Source organism: Thunnus maccoyii, chromosome 6, assembly GCF_910596095.1.
Source record: "Thunnus maccoyii chromosome 6, fThuMac1.1, whole genome shotgun sequence".
NCBI lineage: Eukaryota > Metazoa > Chordata > Actinopteri > Scombriformes > Scombridae > Thunnus > Thunnus maccoyii.
In genome coordinates this window covers 15,314,646-15,328,887 of record NC_056538.1, presented here as the reverse complement: position 1 = coordinate 15,328,887, position 14,242 = coordinate 15,314,646, and the positions used below count along the sequence as shown (strand labels likewise).

General features: G+C 40.2%; 1 protein-coding gene across 5 annotated transcripts in view; it reads left to right on the top strand.

The window, feature by feature from the left end:
• pdgfd (platelet derived growth factor d) overlaps nucleotides 1–10,920 on the top strand; it is a 62,459-nt gene extending 51,539 nt beyond the window's left edge. For 4 of the 5 annotated variants that reach the window (XM_042415268.1, XM_042415267.1, XM_042415266.1 and 1 more), the window contains exons 6-7: nucleotides 3,931–4,148; nucleotides 7,937–10,920. In XM_042415268.1, the coding sequence (XP_042271202.1) occupies nucleotides 3,931–4,148; nucleotides 7,937–8,071 (353 nt within the window). In that variant the 3' untranslated portion in view covers nucleotides 8,072–10,920. Of the gene's footprint in view, nucleotides 1–3,930; nucleotides 5,253–7,936 lie in introns of all 5 variants that reach the window. The other variant, XR_006096699.1, reaches the window with a different exon arrangement.
• Nucleotides 10,921–14,242: the final 3,322 nt, after the last annotated feature.

Below are 14,242 nucleotides of genomic sequence, written 5' to 3'. Positions count from 1 at the left end.
ATTTGCGTCATGAATGGAAACCCCCATAGCAAAGATTTCTTTTTGTGAACAATTGCTTATTGATTATCAATAGCATTAGGCTTCCCTTGACCCGCACAGCACCTTCCCTTTGGTTCCTCTCTCACTCACACAATATTGTATGTCAAGCAAATTTGTCATTGTTACACTAATACAGAGGACATGAGATTTCTAGGCCGTTTCTTTTGCATGAGAGATCTCTCTTGTTACATTGTTGCATTGCATTGTTCGCAAAAGCAAATGTCATTGAACTGGATGCAAGCCAATCTCACCAAGACTACACTGTGGTAGTTCACTGCAAGTATTGATCTTTATTCTTGTATGGGGATGTAAAAGCCCATTGTACTTCAATGAAGTGAAAAATCTTGTAATGGCCAAAGGAACTCCTACTCATCTTCACTACAAATGAACTTGTTTCAAAAAAGGATTGTCCCATTTCACCTAGGCTTTGTCCTCTAATTGCCCAAAACAGGCTGCAGTTGTTGGGCTAAAAAGAATTAACCAACCAACCTGTAGAAAAGGTATCATACCCAAAACCTGCATCTACGTTCTGGGACGTAGAACGTAGGGGACTTCAGGAGTCAGGCTAGAGTCTAGTTCCAGATTCTAGCTCCAGATTGTAGAGTGAACAAAAGAAAATGAATTGGTGATGCTTCCACCAGGTTTTGGGAGCCCTCTCTCAGGCATCACAATGGCTAAAATCTAATTCTGGGGTAGACACTCATTATTTTGGCCCTGAATGGCTACAGACTGATGAATATGGGATTATTCCCCTCTTTGGTACAGACTATTCAGTGTGCACAGAATCACTCCGCTATCGCTGTCTAAAACGTAAAGGTTATGGGGTCTAGAAGCTCAATGCACAATATTGTTTGATCAGTTTAGTGCTTTCTCCCCCACTTTCTGTTGGACAGAGGACAGCTGCATTCTTCCGTAAAGGTGAACGCATCAGCGATTTCTTCTTGTCATGTTGCTTTTGCTGGGCCGCTGTTCAGTCACCCTCTCCTAAAGTGGTTTCTGCAGGTAGTGAAGCATCTGACTGAAGTGAAGTGGGTGACTCCCGTGGTGCTCAAAGCTGTCTCCTGTGAACCCGGGGAGCCCATTAAGGCAATGTCCTTAACCTTTGACAACCTTTTATATTAGTGTAATAAACAAATCAAACTGACAGACTCAAACTGCTTGAGTCAGTTCAGCTTACACTATCCACTGGTATCCGTTTTTGAAATAATGTGTAATTAAGAGCTAAATAATCAACAGCTCATATTGACTGATGGAGCTTGCCTTGCAATCCTCAAATTTAGACTTTTCCTGGAATATCCAAACTAATCAAGTTTGCTGTGGCACACATAATGTGTTCGCTGCCTGCGTTGGTACTGTGTGATGTCAATCAGGCTGTGCTGAGTGAAGCCTTACCTTCCCGTCCCCACTGCACAGAGGGGCAAGGGCAAGTCCAGAGCCTATTTCCAAAATAGAAATGCTTCTCAATGCCTGTTTTTACTCCATGTTGGAAAAGAACAACTGCTATGTGTTAAACAGTGGTTGTGTTCATAAAATTGGTGCCTCATTACTGGATATCAGAGCTGGGCGATATTTCAAATTAATTCAAATGTTTGTTTTTGCAAGATGTGTATGATGTCTGAATTGTGAAAACTGAGTTATTACAACATGCTCAAAAAGTTTATTTTTAGTCAAAAAATGACATATGTCAGCTGCTACATTAGCCTTTTTGAGTTGTGACAGTCACGTAAACTGTGGCATGATTAGTTACAATACATGTGCACCTGCATGACACACAGACCTGCACAGGTCTGTTGTGACTCCAGTTTGCTCTGTCTCACAGTGAATTTAATGGTCTCATCTTCAGACTGAAAATGACTCTGCAAACTGATCTGTTCTCTCAGTTTGTGTTTGGTATCTTCTCTTGTTACAAGAGTTGGAGAGCTGGGAGTCGACTGAACAGTCTCCAGATTCTACTTTGCTCAGTTTGTCCCTGCCGGGTAGCTGATGCTAGTTAGCAGTCTGCAGATATCAGGCTGATGTTTTTAAAGAAATACAAACAACAGCAGATCTATTATTGATCAATTAATCTGTCTGTACTGAAACTGATTATTAAACTGGATATGCTCTACTCAGTTGAAGCATCTGGCGCTGGCAGTCAATAGCTGTGTGGGATAACCTGTATTTCATGCGTAATGATGACAGCCTTGCAGGTGGTATAGGTCTTTCATTTATCGTGCACAACTGTCTAAAAAGATATGATGCATTTTGCAGGCAAATGAAAATCTATTAAAAATCGTGAATCAACCCCAAGCTTGATATACATATTTTGTGGCTATATCACCCAGTCCTATTGGATTTTATACACTAGTCACAATGGAACAGTATGCTTTCCTTGCGTTTTTCTACCACTTTGGACACATTAAGGGCACAGAAACACTTTATGAGTATTTTCTACTGAAAGTTGCTGACAGTAGTTACAGCTAGAACAGCAGAGGTCATGACGTCATGTCCAGGGTTGCCTCTGATCCACTAGCTTCTATAACTCAATGCAATCTCTTATTCAGCGTTTCTTTCATCTGGCTTTCTGAAAAAAATGAAGCTTGTCCCTGGGGATTACTTTCCATATTCTAAGACAACTCTGTATGGAACACAGCACTGTCATGATTTTAAGGAAGTTAAACTAAGATTACTTCGTGAGCACAAAAAAAAACTACAGCCCCCATGAAAAAACTACAAACGTTTAGCACATAAATTTTTTTTTTAAATGACTCAGCTGTGTATTAATATAAGCTTTTACAGTTCAACCTCAGGTTCCCCTTGTGCAACAATGTGCACTTATGTCACTCGGTCAGTGGTCTCTAATGCCAATACTCGTGAAACAAATAGACATACAGACAGATTTTCATTAAGCTCCCAGTCCTAGAGCTCCTGGTATTCCCCACTGGATCTGTGCTTTAGTCCCTTATTTCCTATCAGTGTGTCCCATGATCCCTTTGATTCCCTTGAAATTAGTTTTGAACCACTGCAGCAGGCCATTGAATAAAAGGTCTTATGTGCACAAACGAGGTGATTTTTTTTCTCCAAAGTGATGACATAAAGAAAGCCTGCAATCAATACATTCACTCTACAATCAATTAATGGCCCTTGCTTCCTCTTCTGGCCTTTGTGTTCTCTCTCTCTCTGTATTTTTGTGTGCTGTCTTCCTTCCACTCATCTCTCCATCGCTCCCTCTACAGTCAATTGTTGTTGCAATTGTACTCATAACTAATAGTCTCTCTCCACGTCAGCCATTTTCATTCAGTCAATATTGAGCATATTTTTATTGTGAATCAAAGCCACTTTGCCTTATTTTCCTTCCTGCTTCCATTTCATTCTTCTACCGCTGTCTCCAATATGCCACACATTTCTATTTATGATGATATGAAGCAATAGACAAGCAATAACTGTACAATTGCTTAAAACAGCTTCCCTAAATATGTGTTTTGTGAAAAAGAAGAACCTTAATATTTTCAGCCAGTATTATAATAGAAAAAGCAACATTTTGTTGTTTCTGTTGGCTTCACACTGTATGACACAATCATTCCTCTAATAAACAGTTGGTGAGGAAGTGATGTCTTTTATGATAATGTCAGCAGCAGATGCAGTGTATTGAAATAATGAAAAGGTACATTATTATGATGACAAACACAAATGAAGAAATAAAAGGTCAAATTTGAATGTTCAACAACATAAAATACAAAAAACAAACCTGTTACAGTACTGGCCAAACACAAAGTGCCTTGCAAAGTAACAATGTGCAGTGCAAAAACACCACAATATCCACAAATTACAAAATACATAGATCAAAAACTCTAATACTAATGTACAGGTTACTCTCTTTCTCACACTTTCACTGTCTCTCTCACCATCCAGTTGATCTGAACCGTCTCTATGAAGATGTCAAGCGCTACAGCTGTACCCCTCGCAACTACTCTGTAAACCTGCGTGAGGAGCTGAGGGCCACCAACGCTGTCTTCTTCCCTCGATGTCTGCTGGTCAAACGCTGCGGAGGCAACTGTGGCTGCGGAACTGATAACTGGAACAACGGCTGCACCTGTCAGGCTGCCAAGACAACGCTCAAACTACATGAGGTAGGCCCTTGAACATGAAGCTTCACTCAAACACGCTCGGTATAAACACTGCGAGAATGACAGCGTGGGGTGTGGAGCAGTCAAAGCATCATTCCATTTATGATATGTGAGTCCTGTTTTTGCTCACACCCAGTTTAATAACCACTGGCAGGAGAGGATAAACACATGGGCGTGACCACGTCATTTTTGCTTGATTCTGTTTGATTTCCTTAATTCGGGAAATTACCAAACAGGCACACAAGCAAAAAAACAAACTAACACCCAACAATCGCAAGACTGTGTCTGCCCTGTCGGCAGGGAAATAGAGATTGTAGAGTTTACAGTACAAAGACTACGTAGGCACTCAAATACACACACATACACATGACTACATCAAGTGTGCATGTCTTAAACAAAGGAGGATTTATCAGCATGAAAGTGGGTGAAAGAGACCATGAGAAACAAAGAGGGGGAAAGGTTAAAATGCAAAAAAAATAAAGAAGAGGGAGGAAAATTCTTTTCAGTCATAATATCTGTAACTTTGCCAGATTCACGTCTCTTAAAGTAATGGCCTTTGGGCTTCTAAACATTTGTCTCTTGTCTATAGATTTTCCTTAGGGCCTTTATTCAAACATGACTGGACCATTATGGATGGAGCAGCAATGCTCGTGTGACATTTGGCACCTGGTGTGCAAGAGGGAGTGGCGTCACTGCTGGAGAACAGTGGGAGAAATGGAAAGTAATGACATTAGGGAAGAAGAAGGTTGACAGTTGTCAGTGACAGGTTTTAAAACTTGTTAAGGACCATTGTGAATGTGAGGGACATTCACATGAGGGACATTTCAGTTGCCCAATAGCAATTAAAGGCAAAAATGCTCAAAATACTTAAAGTAAATTGACTCATTCAGTATTGTTGTATGAAATTGATTTTGTTTCCCCTTCCGTTAGAATGAAAATGAAATGACAGATTTATTACAGTGCTCGAAGTGTTACAAGATTATTAGGTCAGACGTAGTAAGACTGCTGTCTGTCATGACTATTACAGAATTATTCAAACATGAGACCAACGTGTCAAATTTCCAGTTAAGGTTCATATCTGGAAGGCGTGAAATCGGTGTTGTGTGGGTGAGTGAATGAGTGAGAAGGAGCAACAGAGAGATTCAGATGAGGAATGAGGGAGAAGCAGGGAGAAGCAGGGAGAAATTGGGCGTGCAGAGCCAGGCGCTGCATCAACAATGAAGCAGCAATGCACCAGCAGCCTCCCTGTTTCTATCCTCCATTCGTTTCTATCTCTTCCTTTCTCCAATCACTCCATATCTCTGTCGATCCATTGTTAGCATTCTATCTCTCTCTCTCTTTCTCTCTCGGTGGGCTCCCATCATCCTTTCATTCTTCCCAATTCACATTTTCAATTTATCCCTTTGCTGTGCACCATTCTTGCTCTTTAAGCCTGTCATTCATTCTTTTCTCTCTCTTCCCTCCATCTCTTTGTGTCTTTGTTCTTGCATAGCTTCATTATTGAAACATGGTCCATAGGACTCTCTCTCCCTCTCTCTCTCTCTCTCTGTTAAAATCATACAATGGGACTTTAGACAAAAGTGGGATTTGGGTTGTAATTGTGCTTGTGTGAGTCACTGTGTATGAGAGTATGAAAAAGATTTTGTTCATGTCTGTATATACTGTACATGCATAGAGCTACCTGTATATGGGTTGTCATGAGTGTGTGTATGTGTGTTCTTGCAGTAGCTGTTACTGCTTCCTTCACTGACTTAACTTCTTAAGAAACACATTATTACTCACCCTATTGTCTCAGTGCTGGGAAGTGCTGACATAAATCATGGCCAGCCTTAATTTCACTGAGCTTTGGAGAACAGATTCACTGCATCAGTTGTGGAACAATTTGTACTTCCTATCAATGCGGCGATCTGCAACAAAGTGACTTCTAGTGAAATGTTGAGTAAATCCAACAATGAAATCAATTACTTTTATAAAAATCCAGAGTAAACGTAACCACTGAAGTATTTATAAAGGTTTGTAGCCTACATTTTGACACCACATTTGTAATCACTTGTTTAATTTTTGTTTAAAGTGAGACTATGTAACTTCTGAACAAACAAATATCATATTCTTCATCTTTAAAATGAGAAATTAAATTCATTAGCAATAAAATACACCCTTGATCACTTCAAGTCTCTCAGGAGTTTTGCCACTACAGACTTACTAGCTGATATTAAAACTATCAAACATTAGATAGATATTGCTGTATAACCGACATTAAGGAGTCAGTTATAATGAAGCTACTGTTAAACTATGTTTTAGCATTTATCATTATCCTGTAACTGTCACTTGGGGCCACTGTTCAGCAAAAGTTACACAGACTCGCTTTAAAGCCCAAATATGCAAATGTCTTGCCCAGTGTTGGGCAGTAATGCGTTACTTTGTAATATGTTACATTAATGTAATTACTTTTTTTCAGTAACAAGTAGTGTAAGGGATAACAATTTAAAATTTAGTGATTACATTACAGTTACTAATCCCAGTAACGCTCTGTTACTTTTACACTATGGGGTCAGCGTGCTTGCTGCCTTATCGGGATTAATGGAGGGTTGATGTCAGTTTGGTTCCTGCGTTTAGCTGATGGACAGCTCTGGATGAGGAGCAATGCAACTCTCAGTAATTCTAAACTTGTCTTATTCACATATTGTGTGTTGTTAGCTGGCTTGCCAACATTAACCAGGTAGCCTACATTCAAGAGTCACGCTGGTTTTGTTCAGAATTGGAGGGTGAGTGGGTGAGTCACTGAGGCTATGCTAACGCTAGCTGTTGGATGGTCAGTAAATCCTTCCAAACTATATCCTGCCTGCTTGTTAAACCACAAAATGACACAAATGTCCCCTTTTATATTTCTACATGTGTTAAATACAAAAGATGCAATGTGTGGGTGTGGAGGATTTTGAGTTGTTTAAAGGCAACTTTGACAGAGCTGACAGCTGAGTAACAAAGGTGACCAATAATGTAACATTATTTTTGCTGCTAAGTAATAAGTAATGTAATTACTTTTACAATGATCAATGTGTAACCAATAATTAATTACAATTTTAAAGTAATTTGCCCAAGACTGGTCTTGACATAGAAAAAATATTTACAATTCACTATCAGTGTGTGGACATCTGTGTGTATGCTGTAAGACTAAATTCCTTCCCTTTGCCCAATGTTTGGTATGTTTTCAGAGACAGTTTTCTGTGTGCACAGTCAGCAGTGAGCCCACTGGAAACTTGTCCTGGATGTTTCCCTACTGGGTCAGGCTCCAGCTCTCAGTTACCCTGAAAACAAATAAGAAGGAATTAATAAATGAATGGTGAAATAATACAGGAATTCCAGTGTAGTCCAGTGCAGTCAGTTTGTTTATGACTGACCGAGGGGAAGGGTGGACATACCATTGTTTTCTCATGGCCTCCAGAGTTACACAATACACTACTGCATTCTTTGAAACCTCGCCTTAATCTATTGCAACTTCTTCCGCTTTCTCCAATGTCAAGTTTTTATGACAATAAAGAATTCCTCTCAGCTTTTCTGTTGAACTCCTGTTACAGTGATTTGTCATGAGGAATGTTCTTTACATCAGACCCGTATCACTCTCTCTCTATGTCTCATTCCTTTCCTCTTTCTAATTCAAACAGGATGTATTGGCCTTACCTACAATGCCTTGACAATATTTTCAACACCGACCGACAATTCAGGCAACAATGCAAGTCTACTTCCCCTCTGAGCCTTTTCATCCTGACTGTCTTCCTCCCTGTCTCCTCTAGGTGCTGAAGTACGCCCCAGAGGTCACTCTGTATCAGCGCCAGCGGAGGCCGCGTGTGCGCTGGGTCATAGATGAGATCTTCCTCACACACCATGAAAAGTGTGAGTGTGCGTGTCCCTCTCAGCCCCCTCGCTGAGACCATGAGACTGGCACATGTACCTGGAACTGTTGGACAAGTTTTCCTTCTATCTATTTTGCAACGGACTTCATATAATACAAGCAACGCAGAAACACATGCAGCAAAGAAGAAAGCATCGATAATTTGACTGATGATCCACAACTCGTATCATGCATAATAACACATGTTCTTGCAAGTAAACCCAATACCTTCCTCTGTACACAGGGCAAACTTGTTAATCCATAACTGCTTCCAGCCAAACACACTTCCTTGCCATATCTTCAAAAAGTTAAAAACAGTGGGGCTTCTCCAGAGGAATTCATATCCAGTTCACTTAAGCTTTTTTTGATTAAATTAGTTTAATGGATGCTAGCTCGATTGAATTGAAATTGAATTAACTCTGTCAATTATGTAAACAGTCTTTTATTTCTTGGTCATGTGTATGCACTGTATTCATATACTTGTGTTTCTGTTTTAATAAGACTGTTTCTAGAAACTTCTTTTGCCAGGAGCATAGTGAGAAGAGTGAGCGTGAGACAGACGGAGGGAGGGAGAGGGGTTGGAGGAAGTGTAAACCAAAATAACACTTTATCTTGATGTGAAATTAGGCGAACCACAACCTTCCAGATCTCAATTGCACACTAACGCACTCGCGCACACATTCGCTCTCATCTTCCACTCCTACCTAAAGACAAAAACTGCAGTTATTTATACTGAATTCTTCGCTGTTCTATTTTCCCATGAAGCCTTCCTTTGTTTTGCACACATTCCTGACTGCAAATATTCACGCTTCCCTTTGTCTGTCCCTCCATCCGTACGCCTCCCGCTCCTTTTCCTTCTCTCTCACTGACTCTGTCTCTTTCTAACACACATACACACAAACATGCACGCACACACACACACACACACACACACACACACAGTCTCTCTCCCATCACTCATTCTCTAACACATCAAAGGAGATGTCAGATCAGGCCGCTGCGCTCTGCACAATTTTCTGAGCGTTCCTGGCATTCCAACTGCTAACCGGAATTCTGCTAACACGGATAAAACCGTGATCTTCAGACCCGAAACGAATAACAAAGGAAAGACAGGAGAGACGCTCAGGAAGAGAGACAGAGAGGAAGTTTTTAGGACATGCAGCAGACAAAAAAGGGACAATTGTAGATTACCAGTGCTCCTGGATGAGAGCTGAGAGAGGAGCCACTTTCAAGATACAGCACGTTAAATGATTGCTGCTCCTTCAGCCTGTTTCAATCAGCATGTTCATGTTTGCAATTTGCCTGGATTTTGTCAAGCAGTGTTTTTCATGCTCATGAAGATGCTCATATGTATCACAGTCTGACCCACTGCTCTGCAAGTCTGTAGCAGCGCCACAGTGAAAAAGAGATCTGTGGGAATTAGAGCAATGTTCTTGGTCTCAGCTGAAAATACAACTGATACTTAAGTCTGTGTGTGTGTGTGTGTGTATGTGTGTGTGAGTGCCAGTATGGCTGTAACAGCTCAGGAAGAGGTCCTTTTGTTTAAGGGGTGGAGGGTTACTGACAGTCTGTGAGAGCTGGCAGCAGATACAAGCATGTGAACGGTCGGCATGTGACTGTGCGTGCGACTGTGTGCATGTACAGTGCAGTGTGTGTCTATGTGTGTAGGTAGGTAGACTATCAAAGCAACAAAGAGAGAGCCCAAACTAACTGCTTATCATTTCCATACACATGACCCAGCTGTGAGAAATAAAAAGACGCCATCATCATCACCTCCCATGTGTCCAACCATCACACGCTCGGTTACAGGCTGGATTTACACAGAGAAAATGGGATTTTACACACTACTTTTGTTCTAAAGACAGACAATGAGAATAACTGGACACTGAGACAATTCCTCGGTCACAGTGAAACAGCTGTGTGCTGCTTTCATGTGCATGTGTGTACTGTAAGTCACGGGTGTTATTTTTCAGGTGTGGGATGCAAAACAATATTCTGACAGTGTGTCGGGTTGCGTCGTTGTCGCATTCCATGTAATTTATCCCAGACACCCTCCACATATACAGATAGTCATTTCTGGCCATGGTCCATCTAAAAAAGCAGCCTGACTTAGCTTTCGGTTTCTGTTTTCTTGTGAGGTTGGCTTTCATTTCTCTCTGCTGCATTTTTAAAACACACCGATAAACAAAAAGCCCATACGAAGCCGGTGATTCATTCAAATTTCACAGAAGATGGTTGGCTGGCAAATTATATTTCCAGTAGCTAACAAGCCAGATGGTAATGTGTCATTTTCCAAGATGAGGTTTCTGCAAAATGTATAGTTAGTGTACCAACGACTGCTTTAGAGCTTTCATATCAAATCTGCTGCCAACAGGAGATATACTGCAAACGTATGTGATGAATGTGTGTGTGTGTGTCGGTGTGTGTTTGCATGCATCCTGTGTCTGCCAGCTTGACAGCGCTATCATCAGCACATTTCATTGTTGCGTGCTCCAAAGTGACATTCCTCTTTTTCCTTGCAACTGGTTTGTTTTTCTCTTTACAGTAGAACCACATGTATTTAAAGCTGCTCGTGTAATTCTTTGGATGTCTTCAGTTTATTCACGTCAACTACAAACATCAAAACCACACATCAGACCCAGCTTAGAGAACATTTCAGATCATCATTCTTTCAATCACTTAACTTTGAGTTTCAGTTTTCCCTCTGAGGATTTAAACTGTTGTACTATCATATTCTCAATGCAATAAAAGTTGTTGATGTTAGTTTGAGCGACAAAAAAAAGTCAACCTGCTTTTGCTGTATTCAGAAAAATATTCATGACAAATCTGTATGCCTTACTTAAATAATTTATTGTCTTTCTCTGTTGTTTTATTAAAAATATCAGCTGGTTGGTTTTGATAAATAAAGTATTTCTACAGTAGCATTACTGCCTCCAGTGCTTTGATTTTTTTCTCTCTTTTTGATCAAAAAAAATGCTTTCATCAGATATTCGACTGCAGTGTTTTTATATGATATGGAACAATGGCTTGTTTGATCACTTGTGGAATGTAATAGAAAAGGAGTTATTTTTTTACGGGGAAGAAAACCTGAAAAAGAGGTGTGGGGAGTAAAGTAAGAGAGTGGACTAAATACACACAACCACAGAGAGATTGGAAGAAAAAGGAGAGACAGAGAGTGAAAAAGACACTGAGGGTGTCGCGCTGCTCTGCTGCTCTGAGATATATTCTTGCACCCAACATAGAGAGCACACAGGTCACCATGGAAACCACAGATTGTACTTTTAAGACCAATGTATCAGTAGTAAGGTCAGGAAAGGTCATATAATTGCACTAGTCAAAAGTCTAACAATTATAGTATAGTCCACAATCACTGCTCTCTACCTCCAGTTTGCAGCAGCACCTTAACTCTGATCCTGTGAGTCAGCAACAGCCAAGCCAGATGGGAATAAGGTGGTCTCATACTTCTTTATTTTTTGATTTCATTACTCAGTCTGGCATCGTGTTCAGGTCAGTCTTTTTCTGTGTGGAGGGAGGACGTTGCTAGGAGCAGTTATAAAATAAATAAAATATATACAGTATGTATTGCATGTTTTGCTTAATGTTAGTTCACTGTGATGTGTGTGATGTGTGATCACTTTTGCCTCCCGTTCAAAAAGCGTCAACTTCTCTTTAAAAGTAATAAGTCAAACTTTTTTTCATTATGGACTCAATCACTAAATACTGGCCCTCTAATAAGTGTGCTGGTGGAGATTTTGGAAATAATTGATCCATTTAAAAGATTTGAAGACTTATAGCAGACTTTGATGACTGCAGTGTGATTGGTTGACAGCTGAAATCGACATTTCACTCACCTGCTTCCCGGCTCCAGGACTCACACTGAATCAGACTATTGTCGCTATGTTTCAGTAAGTTTAATGTTACTTGATTATGATACCTGCCCTGTTAGTACAATTTAGCTAAAGTAGTTAACGTTAGCTCAAGCGTGCACTGCTCAGTGTTCCCAGTAAGCTTGCATTCGCTCTGGTACAAAGTAGTTGGCAACATGAAGTGGAAGTGGCAGTGGAAACATGAAGCCTCCAGTGCTCATACACTAAGAATGGATGCGTAGATTCTGGATTTTCCAATGAGGGAGAAGTAGATGTCATTTTAAGGACTTTAACAAGGTAATTTTGTTTTGTGGAAAAAACATTTTAGACACAAATTGTTGTGTAATATATGGGAGATATAACGTGAAAGCAGAGGAGACACACGGATTAAAAGATGATGATGACGATTACAATGTACAGAAAAGGGGTCAGTGTTTCAAGTGAAAATATTACTACCCATTCCTTTTCATTAAAGTCCTTTTCTATCTCTCAAGGCTGTTTCCTGTACCAATGGTTGCCATGGCAACCCTTCCTGTACTGTTATCATTACATAGCAGTCTCCCCCGTACAGCCTGTATACAGACTTCCAACAAGCACCGACCACCCAGTCATCTGTCTATCCATCCATCTGTCTGTCCTTTCATCCGTCAGTCCATCAATGACTAGTTTGACAGTTATTCTATGAGAAAGAGAAGTAGCCTTCTGTCAGTCCCCATGGAGATGAAAAAGATTGAATAAGAAACATACAGCAAGATAAACAAGAGTGAGCAGAATAAGATTAAGGTAAAAAAAAAAAAGTGAGGTAAATAGGGAGAGACTATTAGGAAAGGCAGATCAATCAGAAGAGAGAGAGGGAGAAGGTCAAAGAAAATGGGGGGCATGCTATTTGTTTGAACCTATCATTCCTACAAGGCTGCTTTTGTGTCTGTCAGCAGCTTCTTATCTTTTCCTTGCGGGCAAACACACACACAAACACACATACACAAAATGTCAACTCTCTTTGTCTTACAGATTAGGCTGCCCTCGGGCTGTGTTTTTTTCTTCTTAAACATGCATAAAACTAAATAACACTATAGGGTAGTACCATGAATAAGGCTCCCACATTCTTGACCTGATTATGTGTATTTCTAACTGTAGTTAAACCATCCATCCAGCTTCTATTATTCCCTTCTCATTGACTTATCCTTCTTTCTGTCATCCTCTCTGTCCCATGATGCTTTCTTTGTCTTTCTTATCAGGACAAATCACCACCCTGTTGTTATACGGGGAACCAGGAAATGAAACCATAAAAGATGGAGGGAAACATCTGAGGACCTTTATTCAAACCTCTGTCTTGATATCCCCCCCACCACCGTCTTATATTTTTTATATGCCATTTGTCATTTCCCCACATTTTCCTTTCTCTGATGGTGTTACTTTAAGTGCATATCTGAAAGCAGTGTTAAAGGGAATGTCAATTTTCAATCTCACTGTCATGTATTAGTCATACGGATGGCTGCTAACATACATAATACCTTCCAGCGCTCACTGTGCTGTCTTTCAAACCATTTCCATATATTCTTTTTTGGCCAGTAGTTAGAGGTGGGGCTTTCCAATTTACTCTGGGGAGACCAGCTGCAGATTCAGACTGCACATACCATTTCTTTGGAATTGTTGAGCTTTTGAATAATGCAACCTGTTAATCCAACTCATGCGCAAGATTTTCTGTACTAATTGTCTTATTGCCACCAGATTGTAATCTTTAAATTTTTAAGATGCACTAATTAATATTTATATATTAACCATGGATCATGGAAGGACCATGTCACTCAGTTCAGCAGTGTGGCTCATTGATCTGTTTTCAATAGTTTTTGGACAACAATGGAGGTGTACAGCAGAGATGAATACCACATGTCAAGCTTTGGATAACACAATATGTGTGTATCCCCCACACCCCATCACCCCACCACCATTATCACTCACTGAATATAGTGTGCAGCTTACTGTTTACAGTGAATCTGTGCTATGGCATTGTCAAGATATCAAAATGCTACAGAGATATTAGAGCCAGCGGTAAATTATCAAAGAGCTGCACAGATCAGAAAGCGGTTGCACCACAGAGATAGGTTACAACATAACTCTAAGTAACAACTAAATACACACATGCCCCTAGGGTTGGTGTAAATCATAAAATATCACAGTACCCACTAATGGTAAAACAGCAGTTTTTCTGCCACACAGCATCATCTTTTCATACATGATTACTTTCTCGCCTGAAAAAATATCAAACCTTAATAAGGTGACATAATAACAGTCATACAGCGATAATTTCAACAGCTTTCAGCCTGGCTCCACTATTACTG